Source organism: Ctenopharyngodon idella, chromosome 9 (genome assembly GCF_019924925.1).
Source record: "Ctenopharyngodon idella isolate HZGC_01 chromosome 9, HZGC01, whole genome shotgun sequence".
Lineage (NCBI taxonomy): Eukaryota > Metazoa > Chordata > Actinopteri > Cypriniformes > Xenocyprididae > Ctenopharyngodon > Ctenopharyngodon idella.
The window spans coordinates 10,335,603-10,355,881 of NC_067228.1; the positions used below are offsets into that span (position 1 = coordinate 10,335,603).

The 20,279-nt window shown below is 38.4% G+C and overlaps 1 protein-coding gene across 1 annotated transcript in view; it reads left to right on the forward strand.

The window, feature by feature from the left end:
* The window catches only part of man1a2 (mannosidase, alpha, class 1A, member 2), a 96,993-nt gene that overhangs the window by 37,021 nt on the left and 39,693 nt on the right, over positions 1 to 20,279 (forward strand). The window contains exon 4 of the mRNA XM_051907024.1: positions 2,054 to 2,150. Coding sequence (XP_051762984.1) covers positions 2,054 to 2,150 — 97 coding nt within the window. The remainder of the gene's footprint in view (positions 1 to 2,053; positions 2,151 to 20,279) is intronic.

Consider the following 20,279-nt stretch of genomic DNA (forward strand, 5'->3'; position numbering starts at 1 on the left):
GCCAAATTTAACCCAATATTTGTATGTGCTATTTTTATACTTGGATCACGGTGTTATTAGCGTAGCAACATGCTAACGTCAAACTCTTTTGGAATGAATTGTCACCTTTCCTGTGTGTTTCACATTATTCATAGAACATTTCCAATTGGTAATTTATGAGGTTCCATCTGAGAACAGGATTTGCGGTCTGACCGTCTCACTGTATTTTTAGCGTCTTGTGGCATAATTGCTGCATTTAAGATGCTGCATAAAACAATTCAGTTTCTGATACATATCGCATTTGGACGAATCAGATATATTTGTGTATACACCCTAACCCTAAACTGCCTAAAGCAAGAGGCAACACATCAGGCACATTTGAAAAGTCATTCCCTTAAAATGGAAAATGGCAAATGCTTCTTTGTAGTAAAAAAAAAAAAACTAACCCTGCTGAAATGTATGCACTTGGAGTACATAGTGTAAGTGTAGAAGTTTATAGTACATTATTTCATATAAGAAATATTTTCTTATATGAACAACCCAATGTATACTTCAGCTTTGACCTCAAATCTTGGTGTATGTGTACAGCCGAATACAGCCTTTCAAAGTATTAGGGCTGGGACAATACATCGGTGCATCGCGAATCGAGAAATGATTCTGGATCGATTCTGATATTTTCCGTATGTATCGCGATTTTTCTCTCAAATCGATTCTGAGCTTAGTTTTTAACAGCAGATGGCACTGTGTGGTTTAGGAACAGCTATACTCTGCTTCTTTCTATAACCTTATATAAAATAATCATTCATAAAGTTAGAAAAGGTTGAAATGAATTACAAGGGTGTTTGCAGTGGGCTGTTTACATTAATCTTGTGTCATAAAAGCATTCTGAAGTGCAAATGCATTGTCAGACTCATCCGAACGCACGAGCACTCTTCTTTGTGAACATTTGAGCATGCGGTTTAAAAAAATAGCCTAGAGCGCCATCTGCTGTTAAAAACTAAGCTTAGAATCAATTTGCGACACATTTGGAAAATATCAGAAATGATCCACAAATCACGATGCATCGATAGTATTGTCCCAGCCCTACAAAGTATACTCCATTTGGTAGTATGCGCGATCACAGGCGGTCGACACATACAGTCGACACATGCACACTAGAAAGTTATGACTGATAAAAATGTCTTTGCTTGTTTTAACTAGAGCTGTGTGTGTCTTAATTTCCCTCACACGAGTGCTTGTAATATACTGATGATGAAATTTACATCGCACGCACTGTACACATACCTCAGTGTGCGTGTAAAACCCGGAGTATGCTTTGGGCTATGGCCTATATACTGTAAGCTGTAGACAGCAATGCAGCTCACTAGCTTTTGGAGCAGAATTATGATTTCATTTGTTTGCTTTTCACACACCTTATCATCCCTGTCACAAGGGTTCTGCTTTTGCAGGAAGTATTCCTCCAAGTGGTAATGTTTGAAGACATGTCTAAATGTGGAGTGGCTCGGAGCTGAATCTCAGCCAGCCGTTTAATGGATGTGAGCGAGAGCTCCGAGAGAGCATGCCTAGAGCCACAGCTGAGACAAAGACACGCTTAGAGACGCAGACACACACTGTGTCCATTCATCTTTCCCCAGTAGGGGGGAAAAAAAGAAAAACACACACGCACAGAGTGAAGATACATTGACAGGGTGCTGCTGGCCAGTGACCTGAAAGGGGAATGACAGCGCAGCAGACGCGGTCACGGTCACAGCGGGGGCTTCTGGGTAACAGGACATCTCTCATGCGATGCTTCATCTTTTACATCAAAGGCCTTTGTGCATCCCTGTGTTATTCTACCCTGTTAAACCACGTTGTTCGTTATCAGATCAAACAGGTTTTTTGGCTTTCATGTCACTACATTTTACATTTGAACAATGCAGTTGTTTCTGGCCGGCATTTTTAAAAGGTTTACAATGAAGATGTCAGCAGTAGATGAATCAATCAGTAGGATGTGGGTGCTCTAATGCAGATATCGACCATACTTTTTGGTATTCATCATGGGTAAGGCTAACTTCCCGTCATTTCTGTGTCCTAGATGATGAAACATGCGTGGGACAGCTACAGGCAATATGGCTGGGGCCACAACGAGCTCAAACCCCTCGCCAAGAAAGGACATTCCACCAATATCTTTGGTAAGTAAGGAGTGCACATGCATGTTGGAGTCTCATTTACATGTAAATGACTGTTCTTGTGGGATGATTGTGGGTTACTGTGATAAGGACAGACACACACAATCCCATCTACATCCACTTTTGTGCGCCATCTATAACTCACACCCTCAAACGATAAGACGTGCTTGTGCAGTTCGCCTTCCCTAATCATTTCTCTGTTGTATGGGTGTGGTGTTTATCACTGGCTCTCAGCTCCAGAGCTAAAGAAGTTTCAACTAGTGGGACTGAATCTGATCTGTGTGTGTACATGTGAGCGTGCCTGAACAAAGATCATAAAAACACAATTCATCCTGTTTGCTTCTTACTCTGCTGCTGATGTAACCAAGGTCGTGTGTGTAGGGAAAAACAATATAAAATGAATAGTTCTGACTCTGAATCCTGATAGGATGAGCTGATTTGAAAGACTTGTGACTGCACATTCGTAATATGCCAAGTCGCAATGTTGCTGAAAGCTAATAATCATAGGACCTAGTCTCTAACTTTTTTTTTTTTTTTTTTTTTTTTTAAATTGTGAAAGTGACATGTGAAGGCTAAGTATGGTAACCCATACTTGGAATTTGTCCTCTGCATTTAACCCATCCAATTTAGTGCACATGCATTAAGGGTGCGTTCACACTTGTAGTTCGGTTCGTTTGGTCCGGCCCCCCCCAAAGAAAAAAAAAATGTAGTCCTGGTCCGATTCAGATTGGCAATTTTATCACCAAACCAAAAGATACTGAACCTAAAGGCATAGGGATACGTTCACAACCTGATTGGTCGGATTTTATGATTTTATTGCCTATTTTGAGATGGAACTTACCGAACATCCAAAACAATGCTGTGTGCTGAGATAAATGCACTTGTTGTGTGTGCGTAGCCTGCATATGATGGTATTTTGGCCAGCTGGGAACTCGTGAAGAGCTTATAAAATGTGTAAAGGAGTTAAAACAGCGTTGGGAATTCCTCAGCCACACACAATCTGCTGCATGGAGATGCATGTCTGATGCCTGTGATGGGCTAACTCACGACTATGACGAGAAAAACTGATATACGTGAGGATTCTGTCCTTTTTAAGGTCTAATCTTGCTGTTTTTGGTTCGTTTACATGTCTTTGGTCCATGTCGCGTTCATATATCATTCGAACCGCACAAGAGTTCATTTGGAAACGGACCAAGAATCATCTTTTCAGTGGGCTCGGACTGCTTGTTTGGTGCGCACCAGGGTTCGGATGGCAGCGTTCACACGTTCAAATGAACCGCACTAACAGAGAGCAATCGCACCAGGGTTCGTTTTAATCGAACCAAACATGACAAGTGTGAACACACCCTAAGAGTACTGAGTAGTGAATACACACTGAAAACCATGGACGAACACACCCAGAGCAGTGGGCAGCCATTTTTTGTGGTGCCAGGGGATCAATTGGGGGTTAGGTGCCTTGCTCAAGGGCACCTCAGTCATTTCCTGCTATTGAGAATCGAACCCGCAACCTTCGGGTTAGCAGTTATAATTGTTATATGTAAATATATAATTGTTTAATTATTTATAATTAATTACTTAAATGTCTTATCAATGCCATTTAATATTGTCTTTAAATATTTAGCCTTGCAAATCGACTTCAGTCTTCCTTTGAAACTTGCCAAGATTTTGGATAAGGTTTTATTTGTTCTTTCTCTGAAAGACCAATGAGTCTCATATGAGGCAGTGCTGTGTTTTAAACAAAATAAGAGGGAGCTTTTGAAGAAGAACAAAGATATGAGAAGGAGAGAGACTATGGAAAAACAAGGGAGATGTGAGACTCGGTGCCTCATGCTGCAGTGCGGTGTGCTGAAGTGTCTTTCACACTTTACTTTCATATTTAATAAGCCTCCCTCTGTTTCTACCTTACATGTGGAATGAACTCCTCAGTCGTACATGTATTGATCAATCTGTGTGAACGTACTCGGGTGTATTTTTGAGAGAGACTGCTGGAACACTTCTGGATGACTTTTCTCTTCTTTTCCAGAAGTTTCTCTCTCAGATACCCTATTAAAACACATTCTCCATCCTCCCATCTTTTGGCAGAACACGGTGTGCTTTGCTTCATCTGAAGTTGTGACTTCAAGAGTAGTGAAACACTCCTATATTCAAACAGACTCATTATGTAAGTTGTGTGGCACTCATGCCATTGGTTGAGGCAATGTTGCTGTGTCTGCCTGGTCAAGACCTTTTGATGACTTTATCCCGTCTTAATTTAATGGTGTTGGCAGGCTTGTTTCACATACTCGGATGAAACACAAATGATGAGGAAATTATTTTTTTTAGCTAACATAAAATAGAAAAGTGTGTGTGTGTTTTTGTGTGTGTGTGCATGTAAGAAATAATTGACGACAAGCCGTTGAATTATTAGAAAAATAGTGCACACTTGAAGTGGTAATGCAACAACACTGTGAAGCATGCATTATTTTTTCTGATAATTAAATGGCCCGGACTCATTTATTTCACTTATACAATGGTTACCACACCTCAAAACTTTGTTCAAATGTTTTATTTCAACACATTTGTCAGGTTATTGTCCTTAAAACGGTCTTGTGTATAGAACTAAGTTCTTACTCATCCCAAGCCTCCATAATCATTTTAGATCTAGTGATGAAAGCTTGAGCCATTGATATGCAGACCATGCAGTTATTAGAGTGAGCGAGAGAGATTGATTGATTAAATGTGTTTGAATTAGTCTGTAGCTGCGTTTCCATTACCCTTCAAATTGTGCAAATTGTAATTGTGAATTGAAATGCTCAATGGAAATTATGCTCAATGAATTCCGCAAAAACTCCCAAGTATCGCAAAAAAGTTTTTATGCTCGCATGAGGTGGTTTTTCAGGCAATTCAAAAAGAATATTTCGCAAAACTGCAATGGAATCGCTCATAGCTCCTCAGGAAGCTTCCTCACTCCTCGTTCCTCACCTCCTCGCGGTGCATTTATAGAATTGAAATGGCATTTATAGAATTAAAATGGCCTTTGAGATTTTCTTTGATCGGTTTCCAGGTCACAGACTGAAGGATGGAGGAGCGAAGAAATGAGGAAGCATCCATTGGTGTACTGAGAAGCACCTAGGGAAACATATATGAGGGAGAAGGGCTTCCAGAAGCCGTGGCAAATGTTATGCTCCAAATAAGTCTCTCAGAAAGAAGTATCTTTTGGAAAATGACTTATCGCAAGAGGAAAGTGACTCATCGCAAGAGTTTGTCGCATAACATCGGTTAATGGAAATGCCGTCATTCCGCAATAATTTTTTATCGACATTTAGAAAATATTGCCTGACTTGTGTCTCTCAACAGTGTTCAGCATCTCTGCTAATAGCAAAGATGTAAGTTTAACTGTTTCTAGAACAGCGACTTTACTACCTCGCTAATAATTTAATATTTAAATATATAAAGGCTATATAAGTAGTTATAGGGTTAGTTCACCCAAAAATGACATTTCTGTTATTAATTACTCACCCTCATGTCGTTCCAAACCTGTAAGACCTTCGTTCATCTTTGGAACACAAATTAAGATATTTTTGATGAAATTCGAGGGTTTCTGAACCACACATAGGCATCAACGTCATTGCACCTTTTGAAGTCCAGAAAAGTATTAAAGACTTTGTTAAAATTGTCCATGTGACTACAGTGGTTCAACCTTACCGTGCGTTCACACCGCCGCCGCCAAGAGCATCAAAATTCGCTCTGGCTGCCCTGCCGCCAACGCTGTACTGTGCATTCAGACCGCCGCCGGCGGGAGCGTCAAAGTAACGGTCAACCAATCGGAATGTAGAAGTCCTCCGCTTGAGAGGATTCCAGAGAACGCAGAGAACAAATTGCTTAGCGGGAGAAAATAATGATAAATGTCATTACGCTTAAATATATAGTGCATACATATTTATTCCGGATTCTGCGTCAGAAAGCAGACTCGTTGTTCAGACTAGCTTATATTGTTTTGTTTTGTTTTGTTGTTTTGGCTAGCCTGAAATAGAAAAGCTGCCAAAACTATATATAGAGCCATTAATGACTGAGCTGATGTTGCTGACGGTTTCATATTGTCACATTCTGTTGGCTGAATTTAAACTGCCCACCCCACATCTATGATGTTTGCTTATGTATTTTAGCAATCTGACAGCATAAGGGGTGGGTTTGGATGGATAGTTCAACAACTAAATGATTGGTTACTGGAGCGAGTTTATCTAGCGGTGGTGATTTTAGAAACAAAGATGATGCAGCATACTAAAACCCAACCTTTCAACAGTCTTGATGCTTTTAATGTCCACTAAAACTTTTCAGAGCAAGAGGTTGTCTCTCAACTCCTCTCCTTTAAAATACTGCTGCTACTCTGTCAAAGCACTGCTTTTGTAACACACCCAGCACCTTCAACAATAAATGTCAAAACAATTACTGTTCGTTCTGTGTTCTGTGAGCGACGTTCCCATTATGCATAATCCGCAGTGCTTTTGTGAGGATTATGATAGTTTTGTGGAATAAAAGGTAATAGTTTTTGTCCAATTAGTTGAGTATCTGTCAGTTCATTTATTGCTAATATACGTTTCTGACCTGTGCTTGGTGGACATGATCTTAAACCAGACTTGATTCAAATTTAGGTGCAAACCTTGTTGTAAACATTCAGCATGTAGAATAACATTATTGTAATATTGCAGACAAAACAGTATAAACAATATACAAAATACACAATACACAAATATAGGAAGCACAAAATGCAACATCCTTAACAGGTGAATCTGAACTATAGTACTTTTTATTGTACAAACCCGATTCCAAAAAAGTTGGGACACTGTACAAATTGTGAATAAAAAAGGAATGCAATAATTTACAAATCTCATAAACTTATATTTTATTCACAATAGAATATAGATAACATATCAAATGTTGAAAGTGAGACATTTTGAAATGTCATGCCAAATATTGGCTCATTTTGGATTTCATGAGAGCTACACATTCCAAAAAAGTTGGGACAGGTAGCAATAAGAGGCCGGAAAAGTTAAATGTACATATAAGGAACAGCTGGAGGACCAATTTGCAACTTATTAGGTCAGTTGGCAACAAGATTGGGTATAAAAAGAGCCACTCAGAGTGGCAGTGTCTCTCAGAAGTCAAGATGGGCAGAGGATCACCAATTCCCCCAATGCTGCGGCGAAAAATAGTGGAGCAATATCAGAAAGGAGTTTCTCAGAGAAAAATTGCAAAGAGTTTGAAGTTATCATCATCTACAGTGCATAATATCATCCAAAGATTCAGTGAATCTGGAACAATTTCTGTGCATAAGGGTCAAGGCCGGAAAACCATACTGGATGCCCTTGATCTTCGGGCCCTTAGACAGCACTGCTTCACATACAGGAATACTACTGTAATGGAAATCACAACATGGGCTCAGGAATACTTCCAGAAAACATTGTCGGTGAACACAATCCACCGTGCCATTCGCCGTTGCCGGCTAAAACTCTATAGGTCAAAAAAGAAGCCATATCTAAACATGATCCAGAAGCGCAGGCGTTTTCGCTGGGCCAAGGCTCATTTAAAATGGGCTGTGGCAAAGTGGAAAACTGTTCTGTGGTCAGCCGAATCATAATTTGAAATTCTTTTTGGAAACCTGGGACGCCATGTTATCCGGACTGAAGAGGACAAGGACAACCCAAGTTGTTATCAGCGCTCAGTTCAGAAGCCCGCATCTCTGATGGTATGGGGTTGCATGAGTGCGTGTGGCATGGGCAGCTTACACATCTGGAAAGGCACCATCAATGCTGAAAGGTATATCCAAGTTCTAGAACAACATATGCTCCCATCCAGACGTCATCTCTTTCAGGGAAGACCTTGCATTTTCCAACATGACAATGCCAGACCACATACTGCATCAATTACAACATCATGGCTGCGTAGAAGAAGGATCCGGGTACTGAAATGGCCAGCCTGCAGTCCAGATCTTTCACCCATAGAAAACATTTGGCGCATCATAAAGAGGAAGATGCGACAAAGAAGACCTAAGACAGTTGAGCAACTAGAAGCCTGTATTAGACAAGAATGGGACAACATTCCTATTCCTAAACTTGAGCAACTTGTCTCCTCAGTCCCCAGACGTTTGCAGACTGTTATAAAAAGAAGAGGGGATGCCACACAGTGGTAAGCATGGCCTTGTCCCAACTTTTTTGAGATGTTGATGCCATGAAATTTAAAATCAACTTATTTTTCCCTTAAAATGATACATTTTCTCAGTTTAAACATTTGATATGTCATCTATGTTGTATTCTGAATAAAATATTGAAATTTGAAACTTCCACATCATTGCATTCCTTTTTTATTCACAATTTGTACAGTGTCCCAACTTTTTTGGAATCAGGTTTGTACAAATTTTTATTATACAGTTCTTAAACACAAAAATGAAAATTTTGTAATCATTTACTCACCTTCATGTCGTTCTAAACTCAAACTTTTTTCTTTTGAACACAAAACAAGATATTTTGAAGAACTGTTTCTGTCCATACACTAAAAAGTCAGTGGGATCCAAAACAACAACATTGGACCCCATTGACTTTCATTGTATGGATTAGAAGAAAGAAAGTAATGCAGGTTTGGAACAACATGAAGGTGAGTAAATGACCAAAGTTTTCATTTTTGGGTGAACTATCCCTTTAAAGACAGTTTAGTCACAAGTGAAATACTCTTTGGCACAATTGAAATTGACATTACAACAGGCCCCAAGAAATTTGACTAAATTGACTATGTCTCAGAGCACATCACCTTTTGTGTTTAAACCTTGTTTAAGAATGCTGTTCAGCTAATTCCACACTGGGGCTTTGACATCTTGACTGTACATCTGATGTGTTGGTCAAAAGGACTTAATGTTGCGGTGGGACAGGGACTCGCCCATTATCGATCCTCCCGATCGACATCCATTGATTTTCTTTCTTTGTGTGTGTGTAAAAACATTTGACCCATAAAAGCCTGAGACTCTACTGCTGGAAGGCACTGTCTGGACAGATCGCTGGTGGTATACACTTTGATCTGTAAACAGACACCTTGTTTGTGGGGAATATTCTCAGAGCAGACCCCAGGGTCAGATTGCGTAACCCAACTGCCACAGTTACGCATGCGATAACACAATTCTAAAATAACCACACGTCAACATGTGTGCTCACACTGCGGAGCGAGTGCCTTCTGCTCTGTTTCTGATGTATTATGATTTAATGCTTAATATGGAGTTGATTTACACTACCATTCAAAACTTTTTTTTAATGTTTGACAACAATGTTTTAAGTCTCTTATGCTCATCAAAGCTGCAGGTATTTGATCAAAAATACAGTAAAAACAGTAATGTTGTGAAATATTATTACAGTTGTAAATAGGTGTGCGATATCACGATTTTAGATGATATCTTTGAAGAGAGATCGTAGTGCACATTCTGTCAGTTGCAGTTCTGGCGCTGCCATCCCACCATAATGTGCAACGCAACATACATTCACATCACATGTTTAGCAACACAACAGTAATGTAGGGCGTACAGTATATACCGGAAGATACGGTTACACTCACGTGAAACTGCAGTTCTTTGTCATCACGAAAAGTTTATTATTTGCAGCGTTTTCTGGCGTATTTCCGGGTTTTCAGAGCATTACTTCCGAAGCGCACGCGCACTAAAAGCCTCTCACACAGTGCGAGTACTAAACTAAGTTCTCTTTTATGTCTTGTTGCAGTTATTGACTGAATAACTTCAGTAGCTTTAAGAATCTGTGTATATTTAATTCATACAGTAAACTTGATGTAGTGTTTTATTTTTAATCTTTTCTGTTTTGAAATGTTATGTATTCCTTTGATGGCAAAGCTGAATTTTCAGCATCATTATTCCAGTCTTCAGTGTCACATGATTCTTCAGAAATCGTTCTGCTCAAGAAACATTTCTTATAATATATATTGAAAACAGTTGTGCTGCTTAATATTTTTGTGAAAACTGATGCATTTTGTTCAGGATTCTTTGATGAATAGAAAGTTCAAAAGAACAACATTTATTTGAAATATAAATCTTTTGTAACATTATAAATGTCTTAACCGTCAATTTAATGTATCCTTGCTGAATAAAAGTATTTTCTTTCAAATAAAAAAAAAATCTTGCTTTTGAACAGTAGTGTATATGTGGAGGGATGATCTGTTGTCAGAAATGTGGCAACATTTGGGTGTTGGGTGATTTGGCAACCCAGCACTGAGTAAATACTACACTGACCTAGCGTATTGTCAGTAAAATTGACACAGTAGCTGAGTTACACAAAAACTACCCAGCACCGGGGATCAAAAAAATTAACCAATAAAATGACCCAACATTTTTTTTTAGTGTAGTCATTAAGATTGCGGCATTTAAAGGTTTTTAGCAGACAAAGAGGTGGAGATTTTTTTTATTTTCCAAAGTGGTCAAGCTTTGTGTTTTCATTTCTTTCTGCCATGATATGGCTGAATGAACTCATTAAGCTTAACCTCAGTATGAACCCTTCACACATTGAGCAGGAAGTTGTCTTATCCTGTGCTGATGTGTGAAGAGAGAGAGGGAAGGCTGAATCCAGACAATTTTAGCCTGGGCGCAGCCCTCAAGACCCGCAGCTGGAGACCGGGCCATTATGTTCTCCGTCATCCCGACGTCCAGTGTTGTTGCCATAGTAACGGCAGGGCTAGCTGAGGTCAGAATACGTATGCTGGCTGATAAGAGGCAGAGCATCCAGACTACTGAGTCTTTAATCAGCGCTCTTGTTAATCGTTACCCATCAGCCTGCAGCTAATCAGCTGAGGACCCTTGCTGAGAGTCTGGTGCTCAGACCATTGTCCATAACTAGGTCATTTTTGTCCCTCATATTTGTTCCCAGGAATAAAAGAGCACAATCCACGAGGAGCTGTGTTATAAAATGAGAGCCCAGCGGTTCTCCCTGACTGGTTGAAAGGGGTGGGGCTTAAGCCATGTTCACATTTAGTGATTTTTGGTCTCTAGCAGGCGTTTCGGCCACTAGATGCTCTAATGTTAGAGGTGGGCTGCATAACTGGTCATGGTGTTTGAAAATCTGATCACAATGCAGATGTATTTCATTTAAAAAAAAAAAAAATCATTTTACTTTGACAAGAAATCAGTTTTCTTGCCACTAAAATTTACATGGTATAACAAGGATTTCAGAGAACTTTTTCTGATTCTTGTAGTTCAAAATAATTGAATTTGTTTCAGCTTTTTTCAAAGATTGTAATAATGTGTGCAGCTTTTTTGCAGGGATAATAATCCACCAAAAATCATTGTAGTAAATAAGAGTGTAACCGTGCCCATCCACGTTTTCCACGTTTCCACGTTTAGTTACTTGTAATTATGCATAATTTACTGTTATTGCTGTAGTAAGTACATGTAGTAACATGTAACTACATCACCTTAAAATAAAGCGTTACCCAAATATTTAAGTAATCTGTGAGCATAAGAAGATCGACTATAATGTCATTCACAGTGCTTCATGGGAGTGGGCACGATTTGCTTGTTGCGATTTCTCAGATTGGTGGAGATTTTTTGTAGAATCATGAATAATGTAGTTTTTCACCAGGAATTCCACTGTTAAACACATTTATTTAAAAAAATAAATAGCTGAACTAATGCTGATGGCTTCAAAAACAAACTGAACAACCTTGTAGCTCACAGTAGATCTGTCTATAATGGTTTAAAAGTTATCATTCACTCTATTGTTTAATTTGTGCTAGTAAAATAAATACAATTGTAGTTGTACTCTCAGCAAATATTGTAGTACATAATAATTGAATATGCTGTAAACAAAGCTTTTTTTCAGCCATTAACATGAACTGAGGGCACTTAATATTGCTATTAGAGTTTTGATAATGTTGTTGACTTACCAACAACAGTGTATTGATTGGACAGTGAATTTCCATGACAATTACAGTTGTTTTGATTTTAAGATGCCATTTGTGAAGAGCAAATATTGCAATGAAATATTTCAGAGCTGAGCATAACTTAAACGTATTCACTTTAACAATATTACAGGCTGGGAAATCACAATTTTAGTATTAAATAATAGTATTTCACTGACCTTCTGAACATCGTATCATACAGGTAAAAATAGATCTTGCACTTATGTTTTTTTTTTTTTTTTTTTTTTTTTTAGTTTTTTCAAACTGTGTACAGTTGTAATCATATTCAGGTTGTGGAGGAACGGACAATGAGAATGAAAGAGAGGAGGGAAAGCAGCCATCTAAGGGACAAGACAAGGGATTGGAATGAGAGAATATTGCCTCAGTCAGCTGGTGCTTTTGACTTTTCCATTCATTTTTGGTATTTATGACCTCATTTGCGTAATTCCCATCAGCCACCAGCCTCGCTGAAATCTCCAATTATATACGCATCTCGGCACTGCCCAACGAATTGTGTTCCCTAGGTGGTTAATATTTTCTTAATGATGCGTGTGATTTTCTGTTTGACTGTGGAGAACATGGGGAAGTGTACACAGCTTCTCAGCGTGTGAGTTTAGTGCTTGTGGCGTGTGTGTGTATGAGTTTGGTCTAGAGATTCATCAGTGCATGACCCACTGTGTTGGTAATGATGTAATGAGTGGTAGGGATGAGCCCTGTGGCATGTTGTCTTCTCCACGGTGACTTCATATACGGCTGCAGAGGGGCGACTGCGGCTCGGCTCAGGCAGGTGCCAAGCACCGCTACCCCCTTCTGCAATGCAGAGACAAAGCAGTTTAACACTGGGGTTTAGGCTTTTCTCATCTGCGTACAAAATATGCCAGTTGAGCGCGAATACATCCCAAGCACGTGCTAAACGCTGATGTATGCACAGTGCCAGACAGTTAGTCATGCGTTTTTCCTCTAAATGTCTCACTTAGACACATTTCTGCTAAAGCCTGTGATGTATTCATCCGTCTGTGTTCAAATGGCCTCTTTTCTGCAAACAATGCAGATGTAACTTTTATAGCGAAGGCTTATTTAATCTCTGAAATGTGTGACTGTACTTGAGATAATTTGTTTTGTATGCGTGTGGATTTAACTAGTGTGTATAGATTTTCATTGTCGATATTAAAATGTAAAAAATGTAATCATACCAGATAATAGACCTGATGCTGTCTGTTATGTCATTAAAGGGTTAGTTCATCCAAAAATGAAATTTCTGTCATTAATTACTCACCCTCATGTCGTTCCACACCTGTACAACCTTCGTTCATCTTCGGAACACAAATTAAGATATTTTTGATAAAATCCAAGAGGTTTTTTTTATCCTCCATAGAAAGTAACATAATTACCACATTCAAGGTCATTTTAAAATTAAAGGGATAGTTCACCCAAAAATGAAAATTTGATGTTTATCTGCTTACCCCCAGGGCATCCAAGATGTAGGTGACTTTGTTTCTTCAGTAGAACACAAATGATGATTTTTAACTCCAACCGTTGCAGTCTGTCAGTCGTATAATGCATTGAAACGGTAACACCATCTATGAGAATAAAAAAAAAACATGCACAAACAAATCCAAATTAAATCCTGCTGCTCGTGACGACACATTGATGTCCTAAGACATGAAACGATCGGTTTGTGCGAGAAACCGAACAGTATTTATATAATTTTTTACCTTTAATACACCACTATGTCCAACTGCCTTGCGCATCCGGTTGATGAGGTCTGAATGCGCTCTGACAACGGAAGTGATGTCTTGCGCCTATACTTCAGTGAGTGTGAGACGTCACTTCTGTTGTCAGAACCTAGAGTACGCCCTAACATTATAACAGCTTTCAACTAGGGCTGTGCAGTATATTTAGTCTACGATGATATTGTAATTGTTGTTTTAATGATGTGCAACCTGATATTATCGATTATGTTCCTCACTTTACAAAAACATCTAGTGTGCACTCCTCCATGGGACTTGAGACCGGTGTGTCACGCAGGTGTCTCTGATTAGTTCCGCTCCTACGGCTCTCTGCCCCGCCCTGCTTCATACCACAGTAACGTTAATAAAACTTTAATACATGAGCTAATCCACGAACATGATTTCTGCCTGAGTCCCGTCAGATTGCTTTCCATTGGTTGTGGTGAAGACAACACCTTCCATGATTCATTCATTCATGTGTTTGTTGTTTTGAAGCAACTTCTAGCAGCTAAACATGCATACTGTGCCTTTAAATATTATATACACACAAATTGTATGTATGTGGATGCGTATTAATTGTTTACTTGATACGTTTTTTAAATACCTGAAAAACATCTCTGCAGTACCTGGTACAGCTGTGTAAAACAGGCAAATTGCATTCTTGCTTAGCAAAAGTCTAGGCCCAGCCAATACACCACTCCCTGCAGATGGCAAACACATTCAGTAAGTTCGGTCATGCCAACTCTACCATCTCTGAGTTTGAGGTGATGGATTCTTTGAGAACAGAACTCATCCTGCAGAAAATTAGTATGCGCAAAATGTAGGGCTGTATGTGTCACGCGTGGCGTAGTGCCATAAATCATGTGAATACGTGTGTATACAGCCTACGCATTTTGCATGATGTCTGCTTGCATAGCTGTATTTCTGAAGACCACCGCTGTCTGCAACTTCAAGGAGATTCATAGTCCTCTCTGATGCTTTTAGGGCAAGAGTGCAGTATGAATGGGTCTTGATGGTCACTTAGATTAGCGGCATTGACCCTGAAGAATACCCTTTTTGATGATTTTTTTTAAAATATGTACTTTTGCACACATCCATATCATGTAGAGGGAACCACACAGCACTGTTCTGAAGTGGCTTGTATTTATTGTTCTCAGTTTAGTGCTATGAGGCTTACTTTGAGTTAGCATGTTTCCAGCTGGCACAGAAAGAAAATGCTGCAAACATTCCCAACTGACTGACTGATTCCAGCTCCATTCCCGCAATACCAAGGTTCTGCTGGGATTAAACTTTTAATAGATGAGAAGATGCCAAGCACAGGTGGGAAATCACACAAATTTGGTTCTATGCAGTCCACCAGGAATGCACACAAGCCCTTGACATGTTAGAGGAGACCTAGAAACAAAACACTAAAAAGAGTGAGAAAAGAAATGGAAGATGGAGTTTAAGAAGGAGAAAATATGGAACAAAAGTCATAACATGCCAGTTTTGGCTTGTAGCTTGACAGTTTCAACGCAGTTAATGCAGACAAAACACTACAGTACAAATATTTTTTTATATTTTTTTTATTTTATTTATAATTTTTTTTTTTTTTTTTTTTTTTTTTTTTAATTACTTTACACCCCATTAACCCCATTAATATATTTTTTGCAATAATTCAGAGCAGTAATTATTTGGCATGCAAGCACTGTAGTCATTTAATAATAATAATAATTATTATAACTGAATCAAAAATGTAATAAATGGCCCTATTTGATTAAATATATTATTTGTGAATGTATATAATAATAGTATTAATACTAACTAATTGCTGTTAACTGGAAAAACTGCTCTTGTTTGAAAACAAGCTGCTGTGTTTCTACTGAAAAATTTAGTTAAGTCAGTGGCATTGCTATTTTTTAGTCGGTTACTCTCCAACATGATACCGACCCTGTCCTTGCCGCACTACCCGGAGAATACCGTGCCCCATGAATCTCTGCAGCATTAAAATGGTGCAAGAGTCTGTGTGTCTGAGAAACAGGGATCACACCTCTCACTCGGCATCACCACTACAACCATTCATCAGTGCTGTGACTCAGTAAATATTCATCAGCCACTTGCAGTGAGTGACAGCAAGCACAGAGCACAGCAAACACCAAATTACAAGCAGAGCAGAGATAGAAGAGCGCAGGGAGGAGGCAGAGATTTGGTAAGAAAGGAGACACGGTGATGGAAATAAGCTGTTGAAATGTCTGTGCAGTTATTCATTAAGAGATCATGAGAGACAGACAGACACTAGTGTGCCCTTGAGAGCTGAACGTACGTGACTTGAGTGCCGATGTGTTATTTTGACCAGAGCACCTGTACATGGACTGGGATTGTATGTGTGTTAGTTACAGTGTGAAGAGCGCACATGGTGGCACCTGGCCTTCAAACTCTCTATCAAGGTGTAGGCAGACTCTAAAGGTTAGATTACAAAATATATATATATTCAATTTGTGAGCCTGTGAGTTTTTTTTTTTTTTAATTGCATCAAAAGGTAAATTAATCTTTTGGAGCCCAACAAATTGCCTTGATGATACATTAATGCAGTCGAGTCAAGTTTTTTTTACGCTGGGTGGTATTTTATTTTATTTTCCATTTTGCTTTGTTTTTTTGTTTTATTTTATTTATTTTGCTTTTTTTTTTTTCAATTTTACTTTTTGGACATGTATGAGCTAAAGTCGTAAAATATCTTTTGGTCATGGAGGAAAATCATCTTGTAATGCTTAGCATGAGATTCTTCGATTAAGTGCCTTAGCGATTTATCTTGACCTTTTGAAGTACTGTGTCCTTAATTGTGGGTCACAGTCCTGCAGTGTGACTGTTCTGACAGCTGTCTAGTAAAGCACAAAGCAGACCACTTTTGCCCAACCACATCTGACTCCAGGCCAGGCTTTAGACCGCTGTCATTAGTGCAAGGACTTGCTTGGGTTTGTGCAGTATTATTTCAGTTTCACATGTGAAATGAGGACAGCAGGATAGCTGTGAACTGCTGACTTAAAATGGCCAGTCTAGACTGTCAGCCATGAAAATCTTAGCTATGATGTGTATAGCTTACAGTCTGACATAAGACCATTGATGTTTGACTGTCTGCCTTTGCTTTTACCCAGGATGCCTCTTGGGTCATAGCATACAATCTAACAAGCAACAGTCAAGAACTGTTGGGAATAAAAAAACACTGTGCACCCAGCTTAATACAAAAAGCCCACATCCCATCAAATGGAGAACCATGGTCATTATTTCTGTTTTATTCTGTAGTATTTTTATCCTTTGTCATTCACTTCTGCTGCTGAGTGGGTAGGAATACCATTTATTTTTACCTTAACTACCATTTTTTGTTGTTAACTTTAACAAGGATGCATTAAATTGATCAAAAGTGAGAGTAAAGACTTTTACATTGCTACAAAAAAATCATATTTCAAATAAATGTTGTTCTTTTGAACTCTCTATTCATCGAAGAATCTTGACAAATGTTTCCTCAAAATACTAAAAAGATAAGTTTCTTGAGCACCAAATCAGCATATTTCAATGATTTCTGAAGGATCATGTGACTGAAGTAATTGGTTATGTGAATGTGAACAGCATGTGTAACAGCATATTGTCTCCGTCCATTAGGTCTTAGTGACAGCAGCCTTTAAAACATGCTACTGTCTACCATTGACTGTCTGTATAATAAATGATAATCAAACAACAAAAGAGAAGCTTTAATAAGGATTAATCTATATTTAATTTATACAGTTTTGACTATGCAGAGTTATTTTATATTTGATTATTCAATTACTGCGGTATTTTTACTTACTACTATTAGACCTACCTGGAAAAAAATATATAGCATTGTTTTATTTGTATTTTTATATATTTTTACTGTGGTATCAACTTTGGTATCGAGTATTGTGCATTTTTGGTAGTATCGGTACCGGCTACTGGATTTTTGGTATAGTGACATCCATTTGTTACTTAAAAAAAATTTAAGTATTATAAAGTAAATAAGTATTATAGTATATGTTTTGAAAAAGTTAAAATGTTTTAAAAGGGATTTTGAGAAGTAATTAGTAAGTTACTTATTGAGTAATTAAATTACTTTTCAGACAGAGTAATTAGAAAAGTATTTTAAATACAACATTGATGATGTAATTAGTAATTAATTACTTTTTTGAAGTAACTTACCCAACACTGATCCCTAGTAATAATATTTCATGATATTGCTGTTTTCACTGTATTTTTAATCAAGTAAATGCATCCTAGGTGAGCCTAATAAATAATTAAAGCTCAAAAACCATTAAAAACAATGTGTGTGTATGTGAATTCAAATTTGTTCAAATTCTTAACCCTATGTGTAAGTGTTAGTAATAGCAAGCACCGCTAATAATGATCTTTAGCATTTTACTGTATCACAGCAGAATTCATAATGTGACTGGACTGTAAGCTATTCATTAGCTTTAACGGAGACCGTGATACTTGATGAGGCAAACGTGATTTCATTCTTTTCACTGATACATTTAATTGGGGTGAGGACCTAAACATGATTTTCAGTGAACCTTTCTTTTAATATCAGTGTGTGACATTTCGCGGCTACGTCTTGGCAAATTGAGGCCGGTGGTATTAAGCGTTGTAATTTTAAAATCACAACCGAAAATGGGAATGGGATTAATAGAAGAGGAAAGAATCCTCAGGAAACCTCACAGTTCAAATATATGTGATTTGTTTTCATTTCCAATAACCCAAACTTCAAAAGAATTCCTCAACCATGGCAAATACACAGTACGCACACTCAAGCTTTCCAGTATTGCGTTCTCTCAATATTTACACAATTCTGCTGCTACTTTCCACTAGCTAAGATCCGCAGAGCCTGTAGTTTCATTTGTAGCACCCACATTTCCAGTCACACTCCAGTGGGTTTGCAATCTGAGCCTGTATGGATAAGTAATGGCTAAGACTTTACGAAATAAAAGTAAATGCAGAAATGATGGAAAAACGCAACACGCAACCCGTGTCTGTGGACATGAGCTCTAGTGGGCCAGTTTGATGATTGAAGGTGATCACTTCTGACTGTGTAGCATTTTATCTGGTCAGAATATACAGTATGTTTCATGTTCTGCTTTCTCCTTGTGCTTCTCAGATTTCTCGGGGGGAGGAAATACAGAAATAAGTTTGTGACCTTAAAAAGTTAATCTAATATCCTTAGCATTAACTGCACTGGAGCTTGAAATTAATGTTGGATTTTCGTTTCAAGAGCATCAGCAAAGTTAAGCGTCTCGGGGAAAAGGCAAGTTGTCCATCCTGAAATAGTCTGCAATACCTAACACACATGTCGTAATGTGATGAAGAACCTCTTGACACCGAAGGCAACTGCTAGGCAGCATTGTTATATGAAGATAGGCTTTTAAGAAATCATAATGCCACTTCTAGAACAAATAACCAAGCAAATATTTCATCACTATGATGCTTATCTTTTTGGTAAAAACTGAGCAATAAATTGGAAAATAGGATATTTATAAATAAAACCACTGCCACAGATGCGGTTTTTATTCATTCTACCAACAGGATGTTACGTAAACATTGAATTCAAATGTGCCTTTTAGCCATTCTACATCTGTATACTCCCAGCATTTTTGGTAATAGTTTCATCATGCACTGATTCACCAGGAGCGTGATGACTTGACCCTGCAAAACGTTGAAACCTTTCATTTATGGTTACTCATATTAAGATGCGTCTAAACAGCCAATCACAGTGGCCGTGTTCACCAGCTCACCAATTGACTGTTATCTAGAGTTCAGCATTGCTTTTGGCCTCATGACTCATTTGTGGAAATTGCACTGGAAATGTTTTTTTTTTTTCTTTTTGCGCTTGGTCTCAATGCACTTTATAGAGTACAAATTGGTGATGATAAAACATTCCTTGAGAGAGATGATGCATACAGAATAGAACCACAAGGCAATTAGGCTTTATGGTGTTTAGTTCAAACCCACGTTTTACGTGCCTTACTGATGCATAGGTTAAAACTGGAGCGGTTTGATTTGTGGATTTTAATTGTAGGTCTTTCTGGAGGTCTGATCTGAAGCAATTTAAAAGTGCTTTAAATAATCTGGTCAGGCAATATTATAATCTTCATATAGCTCTTTATGCAGTAGTTTAGCCTGTATAAACAGGGGCGCACATAACTGGTACGCAGGTGCGCATGCGTGGTAAAAATAAATGATGCGTACCAGAAAACGTGGAGGGACGCGCTTTTGAGTACCAGCATTTTTGGGGACAGGGACACAGTAGTAGGATTTTTCTCCATCTTTGGTAAGATAGCAATCATGATGATAAGTGGGTTCATTAATTATTAGGGGTGCAACGGATCGCAGTTGATCCGTGATCCGTACGGACCAGGCCCCGTTCGGCATGCATGTGATTCATGGATTAACTGCTAAGTTTAACCATCATAATGTGAAAGTTTATCATTTGGACATGTTT